This window comes from Panthera onca, chromosome B1, assembly GCF_046562875.1.
Source record: "Panthera onca isolate mPanOnc1 chromosome B1, mPanOnc1 haplotype 2, whole genome shotgun sequence".
In the NCBI taxonomy this organism is placed as follows: Eukaryota; Metazoa; Chordata; class Mammalia; order Carnivora; family Felidae; genus Panthera; species Panthera onca.
Window position 1 is genome coordinate 15,909,079 of NC_138342.1, and position 25,492 is coordinate 15,934,570.

Sequence of the window (25,492 nt, forward strand, 5' to 3'; positions counted from 1 at the left end):
GCCTGGGAAAAGTTCCTGCACTTTGACGAGGAGGAGGGCCCACTTGCGGGCGGCTGTCGGGGGGCGGCCAAGGGGCTGCGCCTGCCCGGGAGTCTGCTCTTGTTTCGTCCACCTTTGCCATCAGGTGTCTGCTGCGGAGCTGCGGCGTATCCGGGAGACGCCAGGGGCCGACACACGCGCGCGCACGGGACTGCCATTCAGCTGCCTTCTGGGCTCTCCTCGGGGTAGCCGATCCCACCGGCCAACTGCCACCTCGTCATCCCCCAGTTCTTTCCGGCAGGACCCAAGACGCGGACACCTCCACCTTGGCCTTTGCACACCTTCCGGCCTGCCTGCCAGCCAGCCCCGACCCAATCCTCGGAGGAGCCCTGGTCCTCAACTTGGCCTCTTGGATTTCCTCTGTCGGGGTGGTGACTAGTGGATATTTCTGCCGGCTGCGGCGGCCCCATTGCCCTTTTGTCTTTTTCTGCGTGACCTCGGGGAAGGCCCCGGTGCGGAGCGTCGCCAAGGACGCCAGGAGGGAGGCGGGATTGCCGAGATCTCCTTCGGCGAAGTGCATGTGTGTTTGCAAACCGCCCTCGGCTTTCGGGAAACGGCGAGGACGTGTCCCGGCTGCGGAAGAGCCGCAGGCTGTAGGGAGGCCGCTCGAGTGAACCGCGCGGGAGGCACGCAGCGCCGCCCCGCGACCCCCAGGCTGCGCCCCCGCCCCGTGCGCCCCCGCGCGCCATGCCCAGTCGTCCGGCGCGCTCCGCTCCCGGCCCGCGGGGCTCTTGCGCCTTCTAGCTTCGGAGAACCCCCTTTGATCGAGGCCACCATTTCTATTGAGCACCCCTCTTCTGTCTCATAGCCTCTCCACTGGAATCGGATTTGAAGACTCCTCCGTGGAATCGGAGCACTCCCTTTTCCGCGCATCCGGCCCCTGCATCTTTACGGCCTTTAGGAGCCCCAGCTCTTTTACCGCCAAGTTGATCGTTGAGAGACAGACGACGTGTGACCTCCTCCCCGCAGCTTTGGGGTCTCTTTATAGCCTTGGCCTGGCCGATTGATCATCAGGACCTAAAGTTGCGCCTTCAGGACCCGAGGAGCGCCTGCCCTGCTGGAGGAGGTTGGAGGGGAAGTGGGAGGCGCGTACCTGTGCCATCTCTACTGCCTTGAATATTATTACTGTTACTTCCAAATTATTTTGTGTACATTTACCCGGACACTCTGGGTTCCTAGCCCTGCGCCAGAGACTGGGCCTCAGACACAGCGCGATTCGCGCGGAACAAGGAGCTAAGGAGGAACCCCCGGCGCAGGCGAGCGAGGAGGCGGCGGGGGAAGATGCGCGGCGTCGGCTGGCAAACGCTATCCCTGTCGCTGGGGTTAGTGCTGGCGATTCTGAACGAGGTGGCGCCGCAGGCGTGCCCGGCGCAGTGCTCCTGCTCGGGCAGCACGGTGGACTGTCACGGGCTGGCGCTGCGTAGCGTGCCCAGGAATATCCCCCGAAACACCGAGAGACTGTGAGTACGGGATCTTCACCCCCCGCCCCCGCCACACACACACTGGGTCGCGCATCCCCTTCATCGAGACTGGAGGGATCAAGCCGCACAGGGACCTGTGCCTGGGTAGCTCTCCTGCACGCTCATCCTGGGCTTGAACTCCCTGGGAGGGCGAAGGACAGGAGGGCGCTACTCAGGGAGGGGCCGCTGCCCTAGGAGGGGCGGGCCGGTTGGCAGATGCGCTTGGTCCTTTCCTCCCGCTTTCGTCCAGCCAGTTCCATCCCTGAGCAGGCGACTTCTCTCGGGCTTGGGGAGCCGCTAACGTGGGGACAAGTAGTGGAGGATGCCCGGGGCGAAGGAGACGCGACTTTGTTCCTCAGACTCTGTAAACGGAGTCACCTTGCGGTGGCCAACACTGGCGGGGTGGTTTCAGGACCGAATCCCAGCGTTTGTCGCCGCGGGGCGGCGCGGGAGGGGGGTGCGGGGGGCGGTTGGCGGAAGGACTCAGAGGGGAGAAACCTCCGCTCCGCGGCTCAGTGTCTCCCTCCTGGGGACGGAGGGGTGGGGAGAAGGGGTCGTGGGGCGGCTGGGTCCGCCCCGGGGGCGCTCTTCTGCAGGCCTCAGAGGGAAGGATGCCCCAGGACCGAGGCGGCTCTCTCGGCCGCCGCACGCCGCCCCCGCGACTCTTTCCCCCGCCCCCCACGTCCCCAGCGAGGAGGCGGCGGCGGCGGGCCCCAGGAGACCTGTCCCAGCGGGTGACTGAAGAGGAGGACCGTTTCCCAACGTCTAGGCGAAGTTAGGGCTGGCTCTCCAACCCGAACCGGCCGAGCAGGGTGCTGACTGCTACGGCGACCCCGCAGCCCTCCGTTGCCCCCTCCGGCCCTTCCCGCTGAGCCCCGGATCACCCCCGTGCACCTTTCTGGCAGTTTCTGCGCCCATTCACGTGGCCGCAGTTCTCCTTCCTTCCCTTCTTCGCGGTCTGCTGCCCGCAGACATCCCCGCCTCCCTGTCTCTGCGAATCTCTAATGAAGAAGTATCTCAGACCCGGTGTTGACGGCCCACGCGCTCCTGGTGGGGCACTTCCCGAGTTCAGGGAAGCGGAGCATGGAGGCCATTCCCTTTGTGAACGCCGAGGCCGCCGCCCCGCGCTGCCCGAGCGCCCTGGGCGCTCTCCCCTCGCCGTTGCGCGTGGGCCCGGGTGCGCGGCGCGAGGGCGGCGGGGGCCAGCGCGCCGGACTCTGCTGCCGCGGCTTCTGCGCCCCCGGAGCTGTGAGGGTTGCGGGCCGCGCGGGGGACCCGCTGGGACCCGCGCCGCCCGCCGCGCGTCGAGTCGCTCTTCTTATCTAACTCATTTGCCTCGCCCTCAGCTTAAAGGCCGGAATTGAGCCCTTTCTTCCTCTGCAAATGGCTCCCCCACCCCCAGCCTCCCTGGCCTGCCCCCCACTTCTCCCTCCTTCCCAGGCCCGAAGCGCTGGGCTAGTTGGGGCCCGACCGAGGGTGTCTTGTCAAAATGTGATCTACCACATTTGTCTGGGATGGCGGTGGGGGGGTAAGGATTCATGTTCCGTCAAATAGCCCGTAAAAGACCCCAACAGTTGTAGGAACAACTTGGTGCTACTTTGCTCGGCATGGAGCGTTGGGTTGGGGAGAGAGCCCTGCAGAATTCTGTGTTAGCGCTTGTCACTGCATGCTATCCAGAACAGTTTAAAGTTGAGACATTAACATGTCTTACTCAACAAAAAGGGAGTGCACTTAGAACAAAATAGTAATTTGAGTTTCAGGTCCTTGGGGCCGGGGGAGGGGGGGGGGCGGAGAGGGGTCAGTAAAGTTTTCAGAAAACAGTTTGCTCAGTGCTGGCTTATAGGGCTCTACCATTGACAAAATAAGCGCTTTAAATGCAAATTTCAAACACGATGTTTTCAAGTCAGAGGTAAGAGAAAACTTACTTCCGTGAAGGACAACATGCAAACCGCAGCAAAGCCTGGTTTTACTTGAAATGATTAGAACCAGGGCAAGTTTAGATCTTGACCTAAGATGCCAGAAAAGGGGGTGGTGACTGGAAGGAAACGTGGTGCTGAAATCCGAACAAAAATGTGAGGGCCTGAATCTATTTCCATTATTGCCCCCGCCAGTAGTTTTCACTTTACAGTCTCAGCGGGGTTCCCTGAGCTGCAAATGAAGAGTTTAGTTTTCCTACAAACATAGAATTGTTGGAAGGTAAATGCCTATAAATGCAAGTCTTTGAAGTGGAGTTCTTTTGATGGCACTCTAACGTTTTTTTCCTTTGCCTTAGGAAGTTTAGCCACCATGCCACCTAAGGACAGGGTTCTGAATTTTAGAAATTTCTTTCTGAGTAGTATTAGAAAAGTGTTCCACTTAAGCGCCTGAAGGGAACTTTTTGGGGGCGTGCCTAACAATAATAGTCAAATAGCAGAATACCTGTGAAATTAATAGACACATCCTTATAAAACCAAAAATTGAAAGCACTTCCATTCACACACAAAAGAGGACTTTTCGTGATAACATAATCACTTCATGTTCTTGTCAGATGCCAGTAAGCATGGACTTTGTAAACTTGTTAAGAATCATTAGGAAAAAAAAAAAAAAAACTTTCAAAGGTTACTACTCCATTCTGTCGTTTACTTTGTAACTTACTTTAGTAATTGGAACTGATCTTTCACCTTATAGTTTTATTTACTTTTTATTTTTTCTTTAACTAGATCTTGATAGAAATAAAGTGGAACTTTCATTTTCTTGTTTTCTCTTAGGGATTTGAATGGAAATAACATCACACGGATTACCAAGACAGATTTTGCTGGTCTTAGACACTTAAGAGTTCTGTAAGTATGTTGTTCTGTATTTTGAAACATTTTCTTTTGTTCTTGAGGCTGCATATTTTGTATTTTTACTGGTCTCACTTTGAAAAACTGTCCCAATGACAGAAACATAAAATTTTAAAAGGTCTTGGTTTCCTTTCTTTTTTTGTTTATCAATGTATTATAGCTTTTAATGAAAATGTAGGCTTTTATTTTAAGGTTGGATGCTTGCCATTGAAACAATATTATAGAAATGACCTCAAATGTTTGCTATACCATACCCTAAGTGCCTCATGCATATAAAAGTGTAGAATAATTGCTTCCACAATATGAATAAGTAATGTGAGACATTTGATACACTTTTAGGATTTGAGATTAACTAGAAAGAATTTAAGTGGGTCTGCATTTTATTATTACTAATATAGAAGACCTTTTTTTAGCAAACAGCACTGAGATATGATTCCTAACATTAAAATCAAGCAATCCAACTCTTCACAGTTTTTGATGGGAAGTGTTTATAAAAATATTGCTGGTCATATTTTGAATTGTTGTATTTCACATCTCTTGTAGTTTTTATAATATTGTTGCGTTACGATTACTTCTTTAATTAGCGGGTTAAATATATTGTGAGGGAGCCATCATGTGAGATTCAGTGTAATGTAAAACTGTTTTTACCCACAGATTTGTAAATATATACATTGCAATGAACATATACGTTTGATCATTGTGTTGAGTGTTTATCTTTTAAAAGACACATTGTGGCTATTATGAAATCATCCGATTTCCAGTGTATATCCATAAGTGAATTAAAGTATGCGTATGGTGACATACTGTATATGGATTCTTTCAGTGAAGAGCTCACTCCAAAATCAGTTTACCAAAAACAGCCATCAAAACTGCCGTGTCATGGGTTGCTCTTCAGGGTAAACTCCAGTTGGAGCTTCACAGTTTTGACTAGTAACTTTTACTAGTATGTTAGTATTTTCTGTGAAAGTTTTGTGCTGTGGATCCCCTCGGCCCTCTGTGATTTCTCTCAGATATACCATCCTTAAATTTCATATGAAATCTCAAACCAGAGCATTGTTTAATTTTATAAAGGGAAGGAGGTTATGAGTGTCTCAGTGGCTGAACTGAAACTTGCTTATTAGATGGGGAGTGGTAACATTAAGACCCTGTTATACTTTGCATTTCAGTCAGCTTATGGAGAATAAGATTAGCACCATTGAAAGAGGAGCATTCCAGGATCTTAAAGAACTGGAGAGACTGTAAGTATTTTTAATTCCAAAGTTATGACGACATAACTGTATTTTTAAAAAAAATCCTTGAATTTCAAGGGCCATGTCTTCAACTTTGTGTCTTAATCTTTGAAAGTTTTACAGAAATACAAGGTCGAATAAGTGGTTTTCAGGCTAATTTACAATTGCAAATTGTGGGATTTTGCATAAATAGTACTAACTTTTAATAAAGATTAAAAAAAAAAAAAAAACAGACTTCTTTCCTGAGACATTGATTTCCTTGAATAACCATTGCTTTGGTACTTAGAGAGGTACATGTTTTCCTTGTTGTCCATCTAGTTTGTTTTATTTGCTTTTATAGGAAGAAAGGTGGTTATTTGATTTGCATTTATAATATGTTATGGAAAAGAAAAGTTTTGCTAGCTGTTATTTTAATTTTCATGCTGTTGCTTTGTGTGTCACCGGTGACACTTGAGAACATTTTGTTTACAAATTTTCAGTGGTGAAAATTTGCTTTTTGATACTTATCACTTATGGTGAACATTGTTAGTAATAGCTATTCACAACTTCTTTTCATTATTTTATAGTAGCTTTCTAAATATTTCTCCTGGAAAAAGAATGTAAAGATTAGGAGAAATGGAAGCAAGAATTATAGTATCAAAGCATGTTTATTTTAAGATTTTTTTTCCCCCCAAGAAGGCCATGTGGACTTCAGAGTTTAAAATATATTTTATATTTTCAGACACAAAATCTTATGCATTGATATATACTACTTGAGGGCCGTTATTAATTTATATCTACAGAGTACGAGATATCTGTCTGAAATAATTAAGATAAATTACACACTATATAATTTGAGGTATGAATTCCATGTCACATATGTTTTGATAACTCAAGTTTAGTAAGTTTGCATTTTAAGGGCATGTAACAGCTCTATTAAACATAGCAACAATTTCCATGCCTGCTTTAATAGGCACTTTAGGTAAAAATAAAAATTTTATTTAAAATAATGAAATATAAAGTTAATTTTAGGCATAGCACTTATTCAGATTCACTGGGCCCAAGGGCAGAAGTTAATTCTGTGTGATTTTAAGTAGACAAAAATGGCTTGTCAATTTCCAAGATATTTGTAAATATATAGGCATCATTTTTATCACCGCAAGTAAAATTAAACCCTGGGATGTCTATCTTATTGTAATATTTTGTCCATGATATATATTCCAAAATAGGGAATATAACTAAAATAAATTTAAAATCACTACTTTGAGCTAGTTTTCAGAGAGAAATAAAAACGAGGTAAACATTTAGTTAAGTTCATTACGAAGTTCATAAGTTCATAACCTATCTCTTGGTATATAAAGATACTCTGAAAGTATTCTTTGATCTCCTTCGTGAGCTTTGTGAATAGTTAATTCCTAGTGAGTATCTTGTAAAGGTATTTTTAATTCATCCATTTGAAAAGTATCAATGTAATTTAAATATTTGGTGAGATGAATAGAGAATTTTAAATTATAATTCAAGTGTTAACACTTTTTTCATGAATAATTTTTAACTATCATACGGAAACATATATTTTGATCCTTAACCAGCATCCAGTTGAAGGAATTTCGATGACTTTTCATGCAGTCTCAGTTAGGTTATATTGTCGTTCTAAATATCTTCAGAAATGCTAGAACAAACCAAACCTTTTCGTTGTTTTTCAAGCCACTTCGAATATCACTTGAACAAATTCACTTTTATCTAGAAATTATTAACCAGTTGCCTTATGATCTGAAATTTGTTTAGAGTTGTAAGTAGGTACTAGTTTTTCACTTTTACTTCCCCTGAGAATGTCACTTCATCTCAGAACAATTTTCTATTCCACTAAGATGCAGTCAGATGTTTCAGAGTGGGAGGAAGATTTGTAATTTTGAATGAAACTAATATATATGCAGGACTTCTTTAAATCACCCCAGCTGTTGGCGGAGAGCAAATATTTCATATTTGTGAGGAAAAGCTGAGAAAATTCCTTTTGTTTACAACTGCCAAGTCCTTCTGATGGAAGCACATTGCTATCTGACAGCCAATTCATCTCCTTGGGACTCTGGAATTCAAAACCATTTCTTAGGAACATTGTGGATACACTTTTCAAATATTTATTTTTTTAAATACGTTAAATGGCAAGGCGATTTTGCCGAAGAATGCATTCAAGTTATCGTGAAATAAACTATTATAGATTTTGTTCAGTATATTATTTTAAAAATACAAATAAAAAAAGCTAACCAGAGGGGTCAATAAACAAGTTACTATGGCCGATGGGATATATTCTTATTTTAGTAGGTGGTGACAACATCTCAAAAACTGCCTTTTTTCCCCTATGAACTTTCAAGAAACATTGTAAGAAACTGGAAGTACATCAATGAATTAACTTTTAACTAATTACATGTTGTGTGAACTTATATTGTTTTTAGCAAGTTAGATGTGAATTTTTCCATTCAAATTCCAAGGAAGAAAAAGTTATAAATGCAGGTTTATGTTATAAATGCCATTCATATAGTATTCACAGTAGCTTAATTTTCATTTTTTTGTGTGAAGAACAAAAAATAAAAATATTAATTTTATTTGTGTGCCATATATGGTTCTAAACTTTTTTCATTTTAGAATGATAAAATTAAAACAATTCCAAAAGGCTATCTTGTGAACATTTAAAAATTACAAGTTTTTCCTTTTTGTTTTATGTTGGTAGAGTTTTAACTTGATCTAGAGAAAGAAGACAAATCTGAAAACAGGAGATAAGATCTGTGCCCTTCTAGAAATACAACTCTTAATCTGTAAGAAACAGTCATGTTATTAGGGTGAATTTGATTTTAGCATAGAGAAAGTCATCATTTGTGAATCCAAGCATTATAGCTACAAAAAGAAAGGTTGTTTTGCACTTCAAAGAATCAATAAATACAAGGTTATATCAGTCAAAAGTCAAGAAATCAATGGATATTAAAAACCTTCCTCCTTCCACACGCCCTCCCTCCCTCCTTTCTGTTGTATGGAAAATAACATCAGATAATATGATCATCATCAGAATGTGGTTATGAATCACTATAAAAGGAGTATGTTTTAATCATGGTTACACACCATGACCACACGTTACTTCCTGTCTTGACAGTTTCCTCCCATACTTTCAGACCTCACATGTGTAGTGGCAGATTTCCATGTTCTGTGTTGCCAGTAGTTCTTGTTATCTGGGAATGGAAGGAAACCGTGAGAAATGTGCCTCATGTAGATTGTATTAGGAGGTCTCCTGTTTGTTTAGCTGAGGTGTTCGACCAAAATCTAATGTAGTTAAGTGACTAGTTAATTCAATGGAAACTAATTAATGCAAAGCAAACTACAAATAAGCTACAAGAATCGGAACATGTATGACATATACATTTTTATGATTCCCAGAAGATACCTGTGCATATCTGCGGTAGTCTCCATGCAAAATTGTTGATTCAAAGTGATTCTTCGCTGGTGCATCAGGCCTTTGAGGGTCAAAAAAAAAATCATATTGGGGCCCCAAACTTTTGTGGGCTGGTGTAAAATTCTGTTGTTCACTTCTAGTTTATGGGATTATAGTGCAGTCATTAAAGTTCTATTTTATGACCTTTTAAGGAGACCCAGGCCACTTCAGTTTCCACTAGTCAAAATTTATGCATTTACAGGTTCCTTCCTAATGGGAAAGCAAGAGTATGAGAAAGTTTTGATATTGTTTGGGTTGTCAAAAAAATGTTAGGACATGAAGTCCTAAATGCAATGAAATGCTTATATGCAAAATAAAAGCCTGATATTCCTAGATTATGTTAATGAAAACCAATAGAAAATCTTGGAGTATTAGGCTTTGCATTAACTTACAATCATCTTGTACCCTTGCAATAAGGAAATTGCAGGAATGATAAAGGCAAGGTTTTGGACTGTTTTTCTTTTCATACTAGTAACATGTGAATGTGTTCATTTAAAACAAGTATTGCTTTAAACTCTCCAAGTTTTACTATCATTGGATTGGAAATTATATTTTTCCTACTAACTTTGTAATTTGATATGCTGTTTTTTTTTTGTTTTGTTTGTTTTTTGTTTTGTTTTGTTTTTGCTTAAAAAATGAGTCCTGAAGTATTATAACGAAACCATGCAGGGAATACTGGAAAATAAACCTGTACCCGTAGACATTTTCAAGTTTCTATACAGCCAATATAAAGAAGATACTCATTTTAATTTAGACAAGTCTAAATCCCTTTACAATGGAACCTAAATTTGACCAAACACTGCACTCTCAGGAGAGAATATCTAAAGGACACATTAATATTTTATTTAAGGTGGTGCTGAATTAGTTCTCCCACGTGCACACCCCATTCCTAAGCACATGACAGCCAGTGTGAGGCTGAGGAATTATGGTGCTCTAGGATTTCTGTTGTAGGTCTCTACACATGAGTTCAAGTAGAGAATATGTTGTGGAACAGGTCTGAAGGAAGCACCACTTATCCCCCGTTCATCAAGAATGTGGAGAATCCCTCTTCTGACTAATCCTACAAATTTACAGGCAACACATAACATAGTGCTTTTCTTAAAGTAGGGCAAACCAACAGTTCTAATTGCCTTGGAAAAGAATGCAAGCTCATCTCAAAAGAATTGTTCTCTGGCTTCTTTATACTACCAACTTTAAAATCAAGGCAGTTATTTTCCTAGGAAGTAAAGTGTGTCTTCAAAGAACATGTCAAACTTGCTAACAGAGGTTGAGTATACGCCCTGCATGAGATAAAAATGCTATCGATGATCAAGTGTGTATCACTTTATCTGTGATATCTGTTCAATGTGAATTATTCCCACTTGTTTATAAGCGATATTGGACTATTTTCATTTATGTATACTGACTGATCACGTGAGGCTTTAATGCATGTGCACTATTGAAAGTTTAGCGGAACATTGCATGCATCCAAAAGGGTTTCTCATGCAACATTTTTTATGGGCCTTGAAGTTGAAGGGTGGTGAGAAGGCCTGTTTGCTCTTTGTGGACCGTTTTATACATTCTGAAGCAGCAAGGCTGTTTATTTTTCCCACATCTGTTTTGGGCTCATCCTTTGTGACAGTGTTTGCTGGATGCTGTGTCCTTTATACCTCCCTGAAATGAGTAGTTTAGTTTGCACTGTTACAATGTATTTGCGGAAGCAGTGAATGTCAGATATTTTACATTGAATTCTGTCTTTCATTCCTGTTGGATCCCTTTCTGCTTGAATTATGCCCGCTAGATGGAATTTCACAACTTTGCGTGCAATTAGAGACTTTTCCGCGTGGACTTTCATAAAGACTGCACTTACCTTTTTTTTCAGAGCAATTTATATCTGCGGGACTGGAGGGAATATTGGGGAAAATGCTTTCAGAATGACAGTTTGGTAACAACAGGGGTGATTTGGTACTGACGTAATGGGAATATTACTTTAAGAGAACATTTACAAAAAAAACGTTTGACTGTCGTCGGCCGTGTTCATCCACTTTGGATGCAGGTGGGTAGCTCTGGAGCTCCTCACGTGTGTGCTGCTCTTCGAGCTTCTGGCAGTGAGAGCAGGGTGCAAAGAACAGACTCCCCTCTGCGTAGGCACTTTATAGTTTTATTTTCTGTTGCCTGTTCTATAGAATGCAGCAAACATTCATTGGTTGTACTGTCGTTTATGCTTTCTAAACAGACACAAACTCTTATACCCCCTTTTAAAATCAGAAACGTTAGATAAGAGTGACACCAGAAAACTCTTCCTTTCAATTAGCAATAGTCACGCCTTGGGTAACTCTCATTTGTCTGTTATCCTCTTATTGTGCAAAACTGGGAAACCTTTGGTTTGAGTTCCACTGGGAGATATTGATCAGATTGCTTCATCTTTCAAAACCTCAGTTTCCTCGTCTTTGGAACAGAGATAATTATTATCTTGCATGCTGGCAGTACATGGTCTAAATAAAATAATGCACACATAGTTTCACAAAACGCTTGTCACATGGTTAGTATTTGAGGAACTCTTATCATGATTTTCAACATTTCTCCTGTTTTTCAAAAGCTCAGTTTAGGCATTATTTTATTGAGCTAATAAAATGTATACATAATAAATTTGACTTTTGTACATTCACATTTTATTACCGGTTTTATTCTGGTTTTCTTATCATGGCATATGGCAATAGAAGAGATGGAAAGAATGTATAAAAATACCTTCAAGTTTTGTTTCAGAGTATTTCTCATTGCTCTGGATATATAAAGTAATGCCAAGAAGTACGGGGAATGAAGTGGAAGCAACATTTTTACTCATAAGTTTGATTTATCCATCGAAGTAATACACAAATGTTAAAATCTTTGCCTTAAAAAAAGTTAGAATAAAAACATTTTAAGAATAAGTAGAAATTTACCTGAAAAGAAAGCATTAGAATAAAAACATTTTAAGAATGAGTAGAAATTTACCTGAAAAGAAGACATTTTTGTACGAAAAACAGGAGATTATACATGATAAGCTTGTTAAGGCAGCATTTATAGAATGCTTGTTCTAGACCAAGCACATTGCTAAAGTACCTTATATTTACAACAGCCCGTAGATACGAGACATATATTTTCCATTGGCTTTGGTAAAATTCTTTTCATTTTACACTTTGAATTGGGATGGAGGTTGCAAATATTCACTGGTAAAAGTTGAAAAAATAAGAGGCTGTCACTTTTACCAATGGACAAGACATAGAAACAGTTGACAGATCATAATTTGAAGCAGTGCTTGTCAATAGTGCTCAGGCTGCCCTTCAAATTGAGGTTGTTAAGAATAAGCATTTCAGAGACCAGTGGTGTTTTGTGTGATACAGAAAGATCATTCACCCCACTGAAGGTCACGCTCAAAACTAGCAGTAACACAGAGGAAGCAGTTACTGGGATCCCTCTCACCTTTGCCCTAAGGAAAAGTGTCTTTGAGACGCACTTTGCACACCTTTCTGGAATCATGCATTACCATCCCGAGAATCTCAATCAGCCCAGAGATCCTGTGGGCAGATTCTATCTAGCTGGTAGCACAGGAGCTGGGTATAATGAATCTTCAACACAATTGTCCTTGTTCTGAACAATAGGTAATTGACCACCTGGTCTGCTTAATGGAGCCAATTTATGCTGGCTCCCATAAATCCTCCTGTGAGATACATTTCATTCACTACATGTTGTTATCCTGTTCTGGGACCATCAGATTTTAGCTTCTTTAACTCATTTACATTAGCATTAGCATTATGGCAGTATCCTTTTCAAGCTGCTAAGAAGTATTCTGTGTTCTACTCCAGCCCTGTTTAGAAATTGTTGTGCACCTTAATGGTCTTTAAAGTAATTCTGGATTTAAAAAAATCATTTTAAAGGGTTAATTTCTGGTCGTTTTACAGGAAATCCCCGCTTTCAAGTTTTTCCTTTAATTGAGTGTTTTGAAAGAGTTTCACCTTTTATTTTAATGTTTGTATTTCCATTCATTCTTAGCACTGATTCAAGAAAGAACAGGAACAAAAAGTGTACTGGTAGTCTTTTATGTTTTTTTTTTTTCAAGTTTATTTGTTTATTTTGACAGAGACAGAGACAGCACAAATGGGGGTGGGGCAGAGAGAGAGGGAGAGAGAGAGAATCCCAAGCAGAATCTGCACTGTCAGCACAGAACCTGACGTGGGGGTCGAACTGACAAACTGCGAGATCGTGACTTGAGCCGAAAGCAAGAGTCAGATGCTTAACTGACTGAACCACCCAGGTGCCCCATGATATTCTTTTAGAAGGAAAAAGCATAATACTGTTTTTCTATGCATGTTATCACATCATTTATTATCTGCCTTTCTACTATATTACCTTGTCTTATGCATATGGTTGCTTTAGACAATATTAAGACCATTCACAGTAATTTTCATGAAAAGATGATAAACTACCTGGATTCAGAGAAAACTATACATATTTTCATTTTTCTCTCAACCTTAGGCATTTTGAACAGATCTTTAATTCAGTGAGCTGAGTATAGAGTTTTTTTTGTTTCTTTTTTTTTTTTAATACTGGAATATTTTATTTTATTTTTAAAATTTTTTTAACTTTTTTTAAATTTATTTTTGAGACAGAGAGAGACAGAGCATGAACTGGGGAGGAGCAGATAGGGAGGGAGACACAGAATCTGAAACAGGCTCCAGGCTCTGAGCTGTCAGCACAGAGCCCGACGCGGGGCTCGAACTCACGGACCATGAGATCATGACCTGAGCCGAAGTCGGACGCCCAACCGACCAAGCCACCCAGGCACCCCGTGTTTCGTTTTGTTTTAATGATGTTTTATTTTCAGTTGTTTCATTCATAGATATTAAAGAAATGGGCTCTATAAAGCTATGTTTTTCCCAAGGAAAGATTGATGAGAAGTGAAATTTCAGTATTACCTTATTTTTAATTAATGTTTAGAAATATTTAGACTGCGTCTCTTTGAGAGAAATGTTTCAGATGATAGGTTCTGGAATCACCCTACCTGAATTCAGGTTTTAGCTCCACTTTCTATGAGCTGTGTACCCTTCTCCAGAACAACAGTAACCATAGTATCTACTGTTGGGGTTGTTCTGCAAAATGAAGGAGATAATTCATGTAAACCTCTCAGAACAGTGATCATCATGTAGTAAGCTTAGTTATGCTTATGTTAGCTATCGCTTTTGGAGTGAATTAGGAATGGCTGGGAATATGAAAGTAATAATTAAGAAAAAGAAAAAGACACTACTTTGAGTGCCTGGATGGCTCAGTTAGTTAAGTGCCTGATGTGATTTCAGCTCAGGTCATTGTCTCAAAATTGATGAGATCACACCCTGCATTGTGGAATCAATGCTGACATTTCCGATCCTGCTTGGGATTCTCTCTCTCTTTCTCTGCCCTTCTCTCTCTCTCTCTGGTTCTGGCTCTCTCTCTATGTCTCAAAATAAATAAACATTAAAAAAAAAAAAAAAAAAGCACTGCCTGCACCCAATCTGAAATATCTTCTTTCTCACAATATCTGATTTTATTTAAACATATCAAATTCCTTCTAACTTCTAGATGATGTTGAGTATGGCAGTGGGAGAGAGGTTGATGGGAGGGGAAGGACGTAATTGCTTTATAGGGCACATGAAAGCAAGGTTGGTGGTGGGGCTTTGGTTAGTTGGAAAGTGGCATAAAAACTAAGACAGGATCCTCAGGAAGCATCCCAGGGGAATAGTTGGCCGAATATAAAATGCGTATGCTAGAGCGTTGCTGGAGTATATCAAAATGCAAAAAGACAAGTGTGTTCTCATTTAGCATTTCCTAAAAACCCACTGAGTGCCAAAGAGGAAGGGAAAGAATACAAAGATGTGGTCTTTGTACTCGAAGAGCTTACAGCCTACTGGGAAACAGACCGGTATGTGATGAAATACAACGTCAAGGACTCTTATTTATTAAATGCCATGAGGGTATGGGGACACAGACAAGGGAGGAACTACCTCTCTGTAGGGGAATCAGGGAAGCTTCACAGAAGTTGTAAGAAAGTACCCTCAGAATAGGGAAAGCTCTCCAAACAGCTGGGGCTTTGCAGGGACCGGAGGCTTGAAGGAGCATACTGGTTATGGCCGGTGCATCCTGGAGGATGTTTATTAGTCCAGTGGTTTGGATGAGATTGCCATAGCCCATCTCTGCCATTTTAGAAATGGAGATTGTCTCCTTGAATAATGGGAGTCTTTCCAAGAGCGGTTGCTTCCCTAGAAAAATTCTAATTGCCACTATTGTGAATATTTGTTGTCTGTTTCTTGAGAGAAAAATATAACAAGGTCATAGTTAAGTTTTATTTTATGAAAATTGTATAATAGTAGACTCTGGAAGTCATCCTCCCTCAGAAATACTCCTTCCTTTCTCCATTCCCAGCAGACAAAAATAAATAAGTAAAAGCTTTTGGTTTCACTTTAAATTTAACCTTGTTATATGCTTTATTTATAAAAATTAGCGTAAGTGGAAAGAAATTCCACCCTTTCACCACTAATTTTACCATTTTCCCCCTAATCGTCTTGGCATACTTTTTTATAAGTGTGCATTTTATTAAGTGCCTAGAATGTTTCTGTAGATAATCAACTTCTTCATAATGTGAGTTTATGTAACAAAAGTTACAGTCTTTATCATTACCTCATGGCATTTTGGAGTTTGAAGAAGTTCTGAAGTTCAGCTGGTACAATTTTTCACCTAATGCGGGAGTTCTTTTGATTATGTCCTTTGCAGGAAAAAAAAAAAAATACACACTGCCTCTGCTTGGATAAAAGTGGAATCAGAAGTTGAGTTTCTCAAGGCAGATCATTCCATTTCTTCTAATTCTTGGAAATTCACTAATTCTTAGAAAGGTCTTCCTTATAATATACTCTCTTAAGAAATGTATTCACTAGTGCCAGTTCTGCCCTCTGGAGATTAAATATAATTTTGCTGCTACCAGATGGCCATTTAAATATGTCAAGATTGGGGCGCCTGGGTGGCTCAGTCGGTTAAGCGTCCGACTTCAGCTCAGGTCATGATCTCACAGTTGGTGAGTTCAAGCCCCGCGTCGGGCTCTGTGCTGACAGCTCAGAGCCTGGAGCCTGTTTCAGATTCTGTGTCTCCCTCTCTCTCTGCCCCTCCCCTGCTCATGCTCTGTCTCTCTCTGTCTCAAAAATAAGTCAAGATTGGCATGCTTTCTTTTCCTGTCCTTTGGACATTTATATTTAATACTCAAGTTTCTTCAAAGTGTCATTAGTTTTCTGGACCTCCTTACTCTCCTGTAGGGCAATAGAAATTTATAAATCTTTTTTTTTTGCAACTTGTAAATCATTTAAATGTACATTTTGCATCAGCTTATCATGTAATTTAAATTTGGGAAAAGCAGGAGTGCCTGGGTGGCTCAGTCAGTTGAGTGTCCGACTTCGGCTCCGGTCATGACCTCACGGTTTGTGAGTTCGAGCCCCGCATCAGGCCCTGTGCTGACAGCTCAGAGCTTGGAGCCTGCTTCGGATTCTGTGTCTCCCTCTCTCTCTGCCACCTCCTCTGCTCATGCTGTGTCTCTCCTTCTCTCAAAAATAAATAAACATTTAAAAACAATTTTAAAAATAAATTTGGGAAAAGCAGAGATGTGAACATTTATTTTTACTGAAACATTAACGTGTCCACGTGAGATGAATGGGATTGAGATCCTAGTACATCAGCATCAGGATCTACCTAGCCTTCAGGAAGTGTGCACAGTCCAGAAGAACTTAGTTACACAGCATCAGGCCTTAATTGAGTTAGAGTTGCAGTCAAATTTTTTTCTAAACTCTAAAGTTACATTCATATCAGGTAAACATGTAAAAAAGCACGATCTAAACATTTTTAGCCACTCCTATTCTGTTTCAGCCTTATTTTCAGTTAAGGGTCAAGAACTGTGGATTTAGGTTTGGACTTGGCCGTTTTCTTCTGCTTTCGCCCATAGGGACAAATCATGCTGACATTTCCTCACACTTTTTTTTTTTTTCCCCCACAGCTAAACAAAATGCTAACAAAATTGAAATTTCCATTTCCCCACAATGCCTTGGCTAAAAATTTAGGTCATCTGGGACAGTGCATGAATTATCTTAGGGCACCATTTACTGTGGTGTTTGCATTGTATCTCGCACTCACCTAACCTAGACAGCAGAGTCCTAGGCAAGAAATCCTTTCTCGCTGTGTATATTCTGGATGACTGATGTTGCACAGGATGTGAGGTTAGGGTTTAGGTGCCGGTAATCATCTGAGTAAGCATAATGGAAAATTGCTTTAAAGAGTCAGGTAACAAAAGGTGTAACCAACTTTTGATTTGCAATGCTTGAATTCTTTTGAATGTCATTTCTTCCTTTCCTGAAATACAGGATGAGGCACGACACTACCAAATCACAGACTCATTGTTGGGTATTTTCTATGTAACATACGCTTTGTTTTTGTTTTTCTCAAAAGGCGTTTGAACAGAAATCACCTTCAGCTGTTTCCTGAGTTGCTGTTTCTTGGGACTTCGAAGCTCTACAGGCTGTAAGTAGACAGAAATAGTTATTGTTGCTTTGGGTAGTACCTTGTATTTTAATAAATGTATTTTGGATCTGTTTCCTTGTGCTTTCCTGGAATCTATTCACTGATAGATTAATGGATTAAAAGCTTGCTTGTTTTTTCTTCTTATGGAAGTTTATGATTGGTTTCCCAGTGGTTCCTGTTGTTCTATTTGGTTAGCATTTAGTGGTTCATGTATGTGTCACTGTAATTGTATTATTCCTTTTTGGTTATGTGATGAGGAGGAGATTTACCTTACTTTTTTATGGAAACTTTTGATTAAGTTCTGAAGGGAAAATTTGCCACTATACTTCCTCTGAAGAGGAAGTTGGCAGTGTTTTCTTATAAAGTTAGGGTTCTTAATGTCAGCTTTCTCGACATTGTTTCTGTGCTGGAGTCGTGTTTATTAGTCTGGAAATATTATTATAAGGTATTTAAAGAGGGCTGTAAATTTCCTCTTAAATGTTCCTTTTAAGGCCAGAATTCCAAACTCTGCAATAGGAATGACCGTAAACGTTTCCTCACAAATATGTCATAGACTGTTAACGGAAGTGCTCCTTTGGAAAGAACATAATGTGAGTTTTAGGCAGAATCAGGTTTTCCTCCTTGGAATGCTTGTACACTGACCTAATAAGTAATAGTGAAAACACATTTTTGAATTAGACTTTCAGCCATATGAGTGATTTTGTGCAGATGGGAGATAAGCAACAAATTGTTGGAAAAACAAATAACGATGATTATTGATGTTCATGGATGTCATGAAAGAAATTGGGGATATATAGAAGAAATTCCTCGGCATGCCTTCCACCTGGATGGTAGGGGACGTCCCGTAGGTTCCTGTTTGTGGGGGAAGTGAGCGGATTCCTTTTTTTTCGAACTTGGCTTTGTCGTAGCCTATGAGTTCAATAGTGTTGTTATCAATTCTACCAGTAGGAAGTCTAGCAACACTGCCCTCGAGCCCTCCCTGCACTGTGGCCACGGTCTCTGTTCAGTCCTCCTGGTGCCTTAGCTCACTACAGAGAGAGCTGGCTCAGTGGGCAGATGTGCAGCCAAACGAACACACTGCATCTCCCCTCTAGAGTCTCACTTCCCTGGTACTGGTCCTCTGAGGACAGCCAAAGTCGCCTGGCAGGATTTCTCCTTTTCCTTGGGTTCCCTGCCAGCTAATTAGCTCCATTTAAGTAAATTAAAAAAAGGAAAAAAAAAGTCAAAGAAACTTGAAAATAGACTTTTAAATAAGAATTCTTTACAGACTAGTTTGACCAAGGAGATAGGATATTGAACATTGTAAAGATGCTAAGTTGATACTGATGTAGAAATATTTGTGCTTAGTTTCTAAGAAGGGCCACAGAGAGGGTTTTAGTTGTGATTCTGCTTTCTGCGTTAAGCTTTGGTGATGGAGGAGACTGGAGAATGGACTTCTGGTATACGATGAGGGATATGAAACCACCACTTTGCTAATAGTGCCCATGCAAAAGCAATTCACACCAGTCTAGGAAATTTTCCATTTTCTATGTAGCTGTGAAAATATAATTTAAATGAATGACTGTCATCTACGATTTAAAATATTAAGCGAAAGAGGGGAAAATTAACTTCAACACTACCTCAGAGAAACAAGAATGTTTGAATTTTAGTCTACAAGAACTTGGTTTACTTTTCTTAGGAGGCTTCAGGTAGTTTAATCCAGCGCAGAATCTTCTATTAGTAAATTCTATTCCGTGGAACAGTTTTCCCTCTTAGACAATATCACATAGTGGACCAATGGATTTTTCTCTTATATTTTGTTATGACTTTATGACTTTAGGAAGCTGCTGTGTGAAAAGAGACCTGAAATCCTGAAGAAGTAAAATTAAAGAAACAGAACCCATAAAACTCTGAGGCAGTATTTTTTAGTTAATTAAAAGCATGTAAAAATATGAGAAATGGACAGCTAGAAAATACAGCTCAGAGTTGTGAGTATCTGTTCGGCTCAAATGATTTCTTCTGGGGAGTTTGGGAAGATAAAACTTTATTTCTTAGGATTAGTTGCAAGAGGGGCTTGAATGCTTTGATGTTCCTGAAATTAGAGATTGATGGCATAATACTTAATATTCGTTGGGATTTACCGACTGACATAAACACTAAATACACGTAGAAACAGTGGTGTAATTTTTTTCTTCACCCTCACACCGGGAATCTTCCTTTGAATGAAGGTACTATTTGTCCCACCCAAATTCAATATAGTGAATTGTTACCAATGGTATTTCTCTTGAGAGGGTAAGTTATAAGCTACATGTGACCACTTTTTTTTTTTATGATGGTAATCATTAATTGGAGTAAACAACCAGCATTAAATATCTTTAATAAATAAAGAACCAAAAGCTTGTGAGTCTGACTGCCTGGCCAGTGTAATTTCCAAGAGGGAAGGATTCAAGCTCAGAGTTTCTTCATGTGATACAGGTGCCTAGTAGTTCACCCGAAACAAATGTTCCAACAGATGGAAAAATGTGCCCAGATCGACAGACAAAAATCTCCTTTAAAACACTCATTGAAAAATGAATCTTTCACAAGAAGGATCAGTGACAGAACAAAGGATACAGGGTTTCTGACTAATAGCAGAGAATATATGTTGGGACAGGGAAGGTATTAGCCTGGTCTTTGCATATACATATTAAGCAATCCATAATTGCCCTACTATATAATGCGGTAGGGACCTACACATCTAGAATTCATGAAGGAAACACATTTATAATTTATTCTCTCTTTAAGTGGTTGCATCATTCTAATTAGCATCTCCATTTCTTTTTCTCACATACTGTATTTGTTATTTAATACTTTTATTTAATGCTTTTTTATCCCAGTATATAACTAATGAAGAAGTTCACTAGTTTAATGTGTAGTTCACACTACTGACGTCTGATTTTTATCATTAGGATTTAAGCTAGTCTGATGTACTGGACATTATGCAGATTTTCTTTGCACTTTTGTAATGAAAAATCACCATTTGACTCTTGGCGGAAAATGAGATGCCAGGTGAAGAAGCACACATGCTTTTTTTGGACTCTAAATGCAATATAAAAGAAAAAGAGGGTACGCTGTATATGAATTATGATTCGACACGGTTGGTTGCTGCTAGCGGCCAAATATGCTTTTCCTTTGCTGTCTGCTCCAATTTCTCTTTGGACGGGTTGAGAGAGCACTACATGTTCAGGTCAAGATGTTTGCTCAGAAATAGTAGTACAGTTGCAGCTGTGTTTGTTGGAGCAGGAGACTAGTTTAAATAGCATTACCATTTATCCAGTCCATTAACAGAACTCTGTAAAATAATACCAACTCTGCATAAACTACAGGACAGTGTAATAAAATTACAAGCACTTGTTGACAGATGGAAAGTGTAAGTAAAGGGAAAGTAAAGGGCCCTAGGTTGGAGGTTAAAAGAGACAGCATATAGTTTCCTTAACTTGCGTAGATACGCCATTCTAGCCTCTTGCTTCTCCCCCCAAACTGGTGTCGCCTCTTTACTATCAATTTAAGAGTGGAGAAAATTATTTTTGGAGCAATCTGGAGCTGATTAACTGAGATTTTTAGTCACTTTTGAAATGGGCGATCGTGATTGATTGAAATTTATGAGTGGCATTTATATATATGAGTAGCATATACAAAACTTCCTGATAAATGTAACCTTAAAGGTGATTTACCGGTGAGTGATTCACACTTTTCAACTTGAGTTTTCAACTACTAATCCAGGCTCATTAGAAAGGAATTTCATTGGTAGTACTGCGGTCGAGCATTTGGTTATAAATATTTGTTTTGTGGTTTTCAGTTTATTTCTTTGAGTATTATTATATTTACCCAGACTTCTAACATAAACTTAAGTATCCAAGGCACATGGCAGAAACTCATTTTTCACTTGTATCTACTGAAACAAAACAAAACTAACAAATGAAATTAAATACATAAGTCCCAGTGATTCATTTTCTCTACTTCTTTGAATAAAACCTTTTTATTTCTGGTTCACAAGTAGCATTTATTATTCCCCAATGAGCTTTGGAGCCTCTAAATTATCTAACATTATAAATAGTATTTTTAAACTTAAGGACTTTTTTATGGCCTAATGACTACTTACCTGAGACAAATAGATTTTGACCGCTTAATTTGGTTGGTCAGGTCACAGTTCATTTACTGTCAGATAGGATCTCAGAGGCTCAAAATGTTTTTGATAATAATAATCAGGGCTTTTGTTTAGAAGAAAACTTAATTTTTGTTTTATTAAGGTAAAAATTAATTTGCGAAGTACAACACATATACAGTGAAGCGATCTTTATTTTCCTTTCTTCTTGCCCCACAGAAGGACCTTTACCATTTGTTTTTGTTTTTGAGTAGTTGTAAGAGTAACATACCCTCATATTAGAAAGGTTTGGGCAATTCAGAAAAATAGAAAAGAGGAAATAGAAATTATTCATTACCTTGCCATCCAGACATAATCACTAGTAAACGTGTCAGTTATTATTAACCTAGTTTACTTTTTCTGTGATTATGCATATAAATGCTGATATACATTTATTACAAAAACATGTTTTGTTTTGTTTTGTTTTGTTTTTTTATGTCCCCAGGGTCTAGTATGAGGCTTGACCTTTAGAAACCTCTCAGTAAGTGTTTGATGTCTTGAGTTAAATCTCCGTCGGGTTCAGGGTCTGTAACGTGAATGAGCAAACAGTAATGCTGGGAAGGCATTATGAATAATAGAGAGCCAAATTAAATTTAAAGGGTAACTTGGCTAATTAAATGTTTAGTCCCCTTAGGTCTTCTAAACATTGGAGGGTTTGGGTAGACACAGTAAAATAAAAATAACCCATTTTTCACATAAGCAAAATATCCGTTAATTTAATATAATACCGCATTTCTATAAAACTATATAATTTAATCTCACAGGATTCTTGTATTCAAGGATAAAAACAAGAGCGCCACAGCGGAGCTTGTATCAAAATTCCTCTTGAATTAATTCCTGCCAGCTCTGATTAAAGTGTGGGCTCCTCGAGGTGTCAGGTGCCATAGTTTCCTGCTCCCTTTCACTCTTGGCCTGTTTGGCCCCTGCCACAATAAATCCCACAGTGGTTGTGCAGGAATTGCAGGTTGCAGTTGCTACGGTTACCGTCGTCCAGCCAGACCCACATCATTACTCATCTAGTGAGCTGCCATGATGGCTACCGCTGCTCTCCATTGCCCAGGCTGCCGAAGGGCTTCGTGTCCAGACGATAAAAGTTCCTCGGGTGTGGTGTGTCTGCCTTACCATTTGGTGCAAAGATACACTATTTGTATTGCTCATGCTCATACTTTGTGAAGGGGAGCGGGTTGACTCTTGATCTTTGAAAACTAAGAACCAATAAGTGAGATAAAACTTAGAAATGTGTTAACTGTCAGTGGTTAAAACACCAAGTCCCTTATTATTTATTCAGTAACTTATTAATGACCTATCATTGCACCCAAGGGACTCTGCTCTTGCCACTTAGAGAATAGAGATCTACAAGGAACATTTCATTTAAAAAATTAAAAAAAAAATTACTATTGGGGCACCTGGGTGGCTCAGGTGTTTGAGTGTTTGTATCTTGATTTTGGCTCAGGTCATGATCTCATGGTCATGAGTTCAAGCCCTGTGTCAGGGCTCAATGCTTAAGATTCTCTCTGTCTGCCCCTCCCCTGCTAGTGCGCATGCTCTTTCTCTCTCAAAATAAAATAAAAATAAAAAAATAGATTACTAATTATGTAACCGAAGGTAGATAGACAAAAGACTTGATACACGGGTATCTGAACACACTTCAGAATAGCCATTACCACTTGACATGAAGAAAAGAGGCAAGCCATGGAGTAGGACTTACTTTTGATTTTGATTTAAAATCAACACGTAATCGGGGGTGCCCGGGTAGCTCAGTCGGTTGAGAGTCTGACTTCGGCTCAGGTCATGATCTCATGATTGACGAGTTCGAGCCCTGCGTTGGGCTCCGTGCTGACAGCTCAGAGCCTGGAGCCTGTTTCAGATTCTGTGTCTCCCTCTCTCTCTCTGCCCCTCCCCTGCTCACTCTCTCTCTCTGTCTCAAAAATAAAATAAACATTAACAAAAATTAAAATCAACAATGTAATCCTATTATTTAGAAGTTATAAATGTAGTGAGGATTAACATTGTACTTGAGATTTTTGCCACGCCCACGCCTCACGTTGATAGTTTTATTTCAAAGAGATTACAAGTAAAAGCTGTTGCTTAAGAAAGTCAGAAATTAGTAGGTTTTTGTTGTTGCTAACCCACAGAATATACTCTGAATGTGAAGTCTACAGCGTAATTAATTGCATCAACTAGAAGAATCTTTTCCGTTCAAGTGTACTTGTTTAAATAGTTGCTTTCCCAAATGCAAATGGTTTTATCTGCACCAAGAAGTACTCACAATAGTGCAATTTGAATTTGGAGATACTGTTGTAGATACTGGGGAGAGAAACCAGGGTAACACTGTGGCCCCAGGTAATAGGTGGTATATGTGGGCTTCCACCATGGTTAATATCTGACCTGTAATACGTAAATTAAAACTTAGTTCATCAAAAGGGATTGTGTTTGTTGAAACATGAATTTAAGTGTATGTTTTTCATGTGAAAAAGACATTTTTCAATACACATTATCAGGGAATATTTTAAAATTTGGTGACAAATTATGAAATTGCCACTGTTTGGTGACTGAAGTTTACATAAGTAATTCCAGGAATAAGTGTCCATAGGATTCTGGTTCTATTTAGCTAATTTTAGTGTATTGACATATGTTTTAAGACCCTGAAATCAATTAATTTATAGCATAAGAGAAGGGGCATATAACACTAGTGTTTAAATACCTACTCAGCTCTGCTATCTTTGGAAATCAGGTGACACCCCTGGAGTCGAGTTTCCTTATCTGTAAAATGGGAATGATCATATTTTCCTCCTGGGGATATTTCCGGTCATATTATAGATTCTGTATTCAGAAGAACATTGCCGGGGCGCCCGGGTGGCTCAGTCAGTTAAGTGTCCGACTCTCAATTTTGGCTCAGGTCATGATCTCATGTTTTCATGGGTTCGAGCCCCGCATTGGGTTCTGCACTGACAATGCAGAGCCTGCTTGAGATTCTTTCCCTCCCTCTCTCTACCCCTCCTCCTGCTCATGCTGTCTCTCTCCCTCTCAAAATAAATAAATAAATAAATAAATAAATAAATAAATAAATAAATAAAACTTAAAAAAATTATTAAAAAAAAAAGAACATGACCAACTTTCCAGTATGGTAGAAATTGTATTACATGATTATTGTCTCATCCTTGCAAAATAAGATGAAAAAAAAAATAGTCACACAGATGTCTTTGCAACCTGCCCACAGTCAGAAAATCTCCTCGTTCTGTTTCACCTCTGTCTTGCAATTTTTCTCGGTGTAATAACACAGACATAAGTGTAGCCACATTATTTTTTTTATCACTAAAAATTAACATAAAATATGCATCGTTTTATTTCTCCTTACTTGGCCACACAAGATGCATTAAGCCCAGAATGTTCTTAATGAGATCTCTTACCCTATCCCAGTTGATGATTCATGTAGTTTTAAAATTCCTATATAAGATGAATTGGCTATAGAAACAGAGACTGTGACTTAGAAGCTGTGTTACGCCTGCATATTTGGGTTGTTGTCTTAATGATGTGTTTTTCCTAAATAAATAAAGGAAAAATATGAATTAGTTTGAAAATGCTGCGTTAACTCTTCAAACTATAGGTGAACTATTGTGAAAGTTATTCAGAAGATTGCTATGTTGCTAAAGAACATTTTTATTGCTAATTAAAATTTCAATCTTTAAAACCATATAAGATAATTAACCCATTGATCTTGTAATATGCAAATATGATGTGATCTGTGGAACATTCTGTCATCTTTACATAAACTG

The 25,492-nt window shown here is 39.8% G+C and overlaps 1 protein-coding gene across 3 annotated transcripts in view; it reads left to right on the forward strand.

Moving 5' to 3' along the window:
- Positions 1–420: 420 nt before the first annotated feature.
- Positions 421–25,492, forward strand: part of SLIT2 (slit guidance ligand 2) — a 375,056-nt gene continuing 349,984 nt past the window's right edge. For 2 of the 3 annotated variants that reach the window (XM_060655343.3, XM_060655344.3), the window contains exons 1-4: positions 421–1,499; positions 4,247–4,318; positions 5,488–5,559; positions 17,483–17,554. In XM_060655343.3, the coding sequence (XP_060511326.1) occupies positions 1,321–1,499; positions 4,247–4,318; positions 5,488–5,559; positions 17,483–17,554 (395 nt within the window). In that variant the 5' untranslated portion in view covers positions 421–1,320. The remainder of the gene's footprint in view (positions 1,500–4,246; positions 4,319–5,487; positions 5,560–17,482; positions 17,555–25,492) is intronic. The other variant, XM_060655345.3, reaches the window with a different exon arrangement.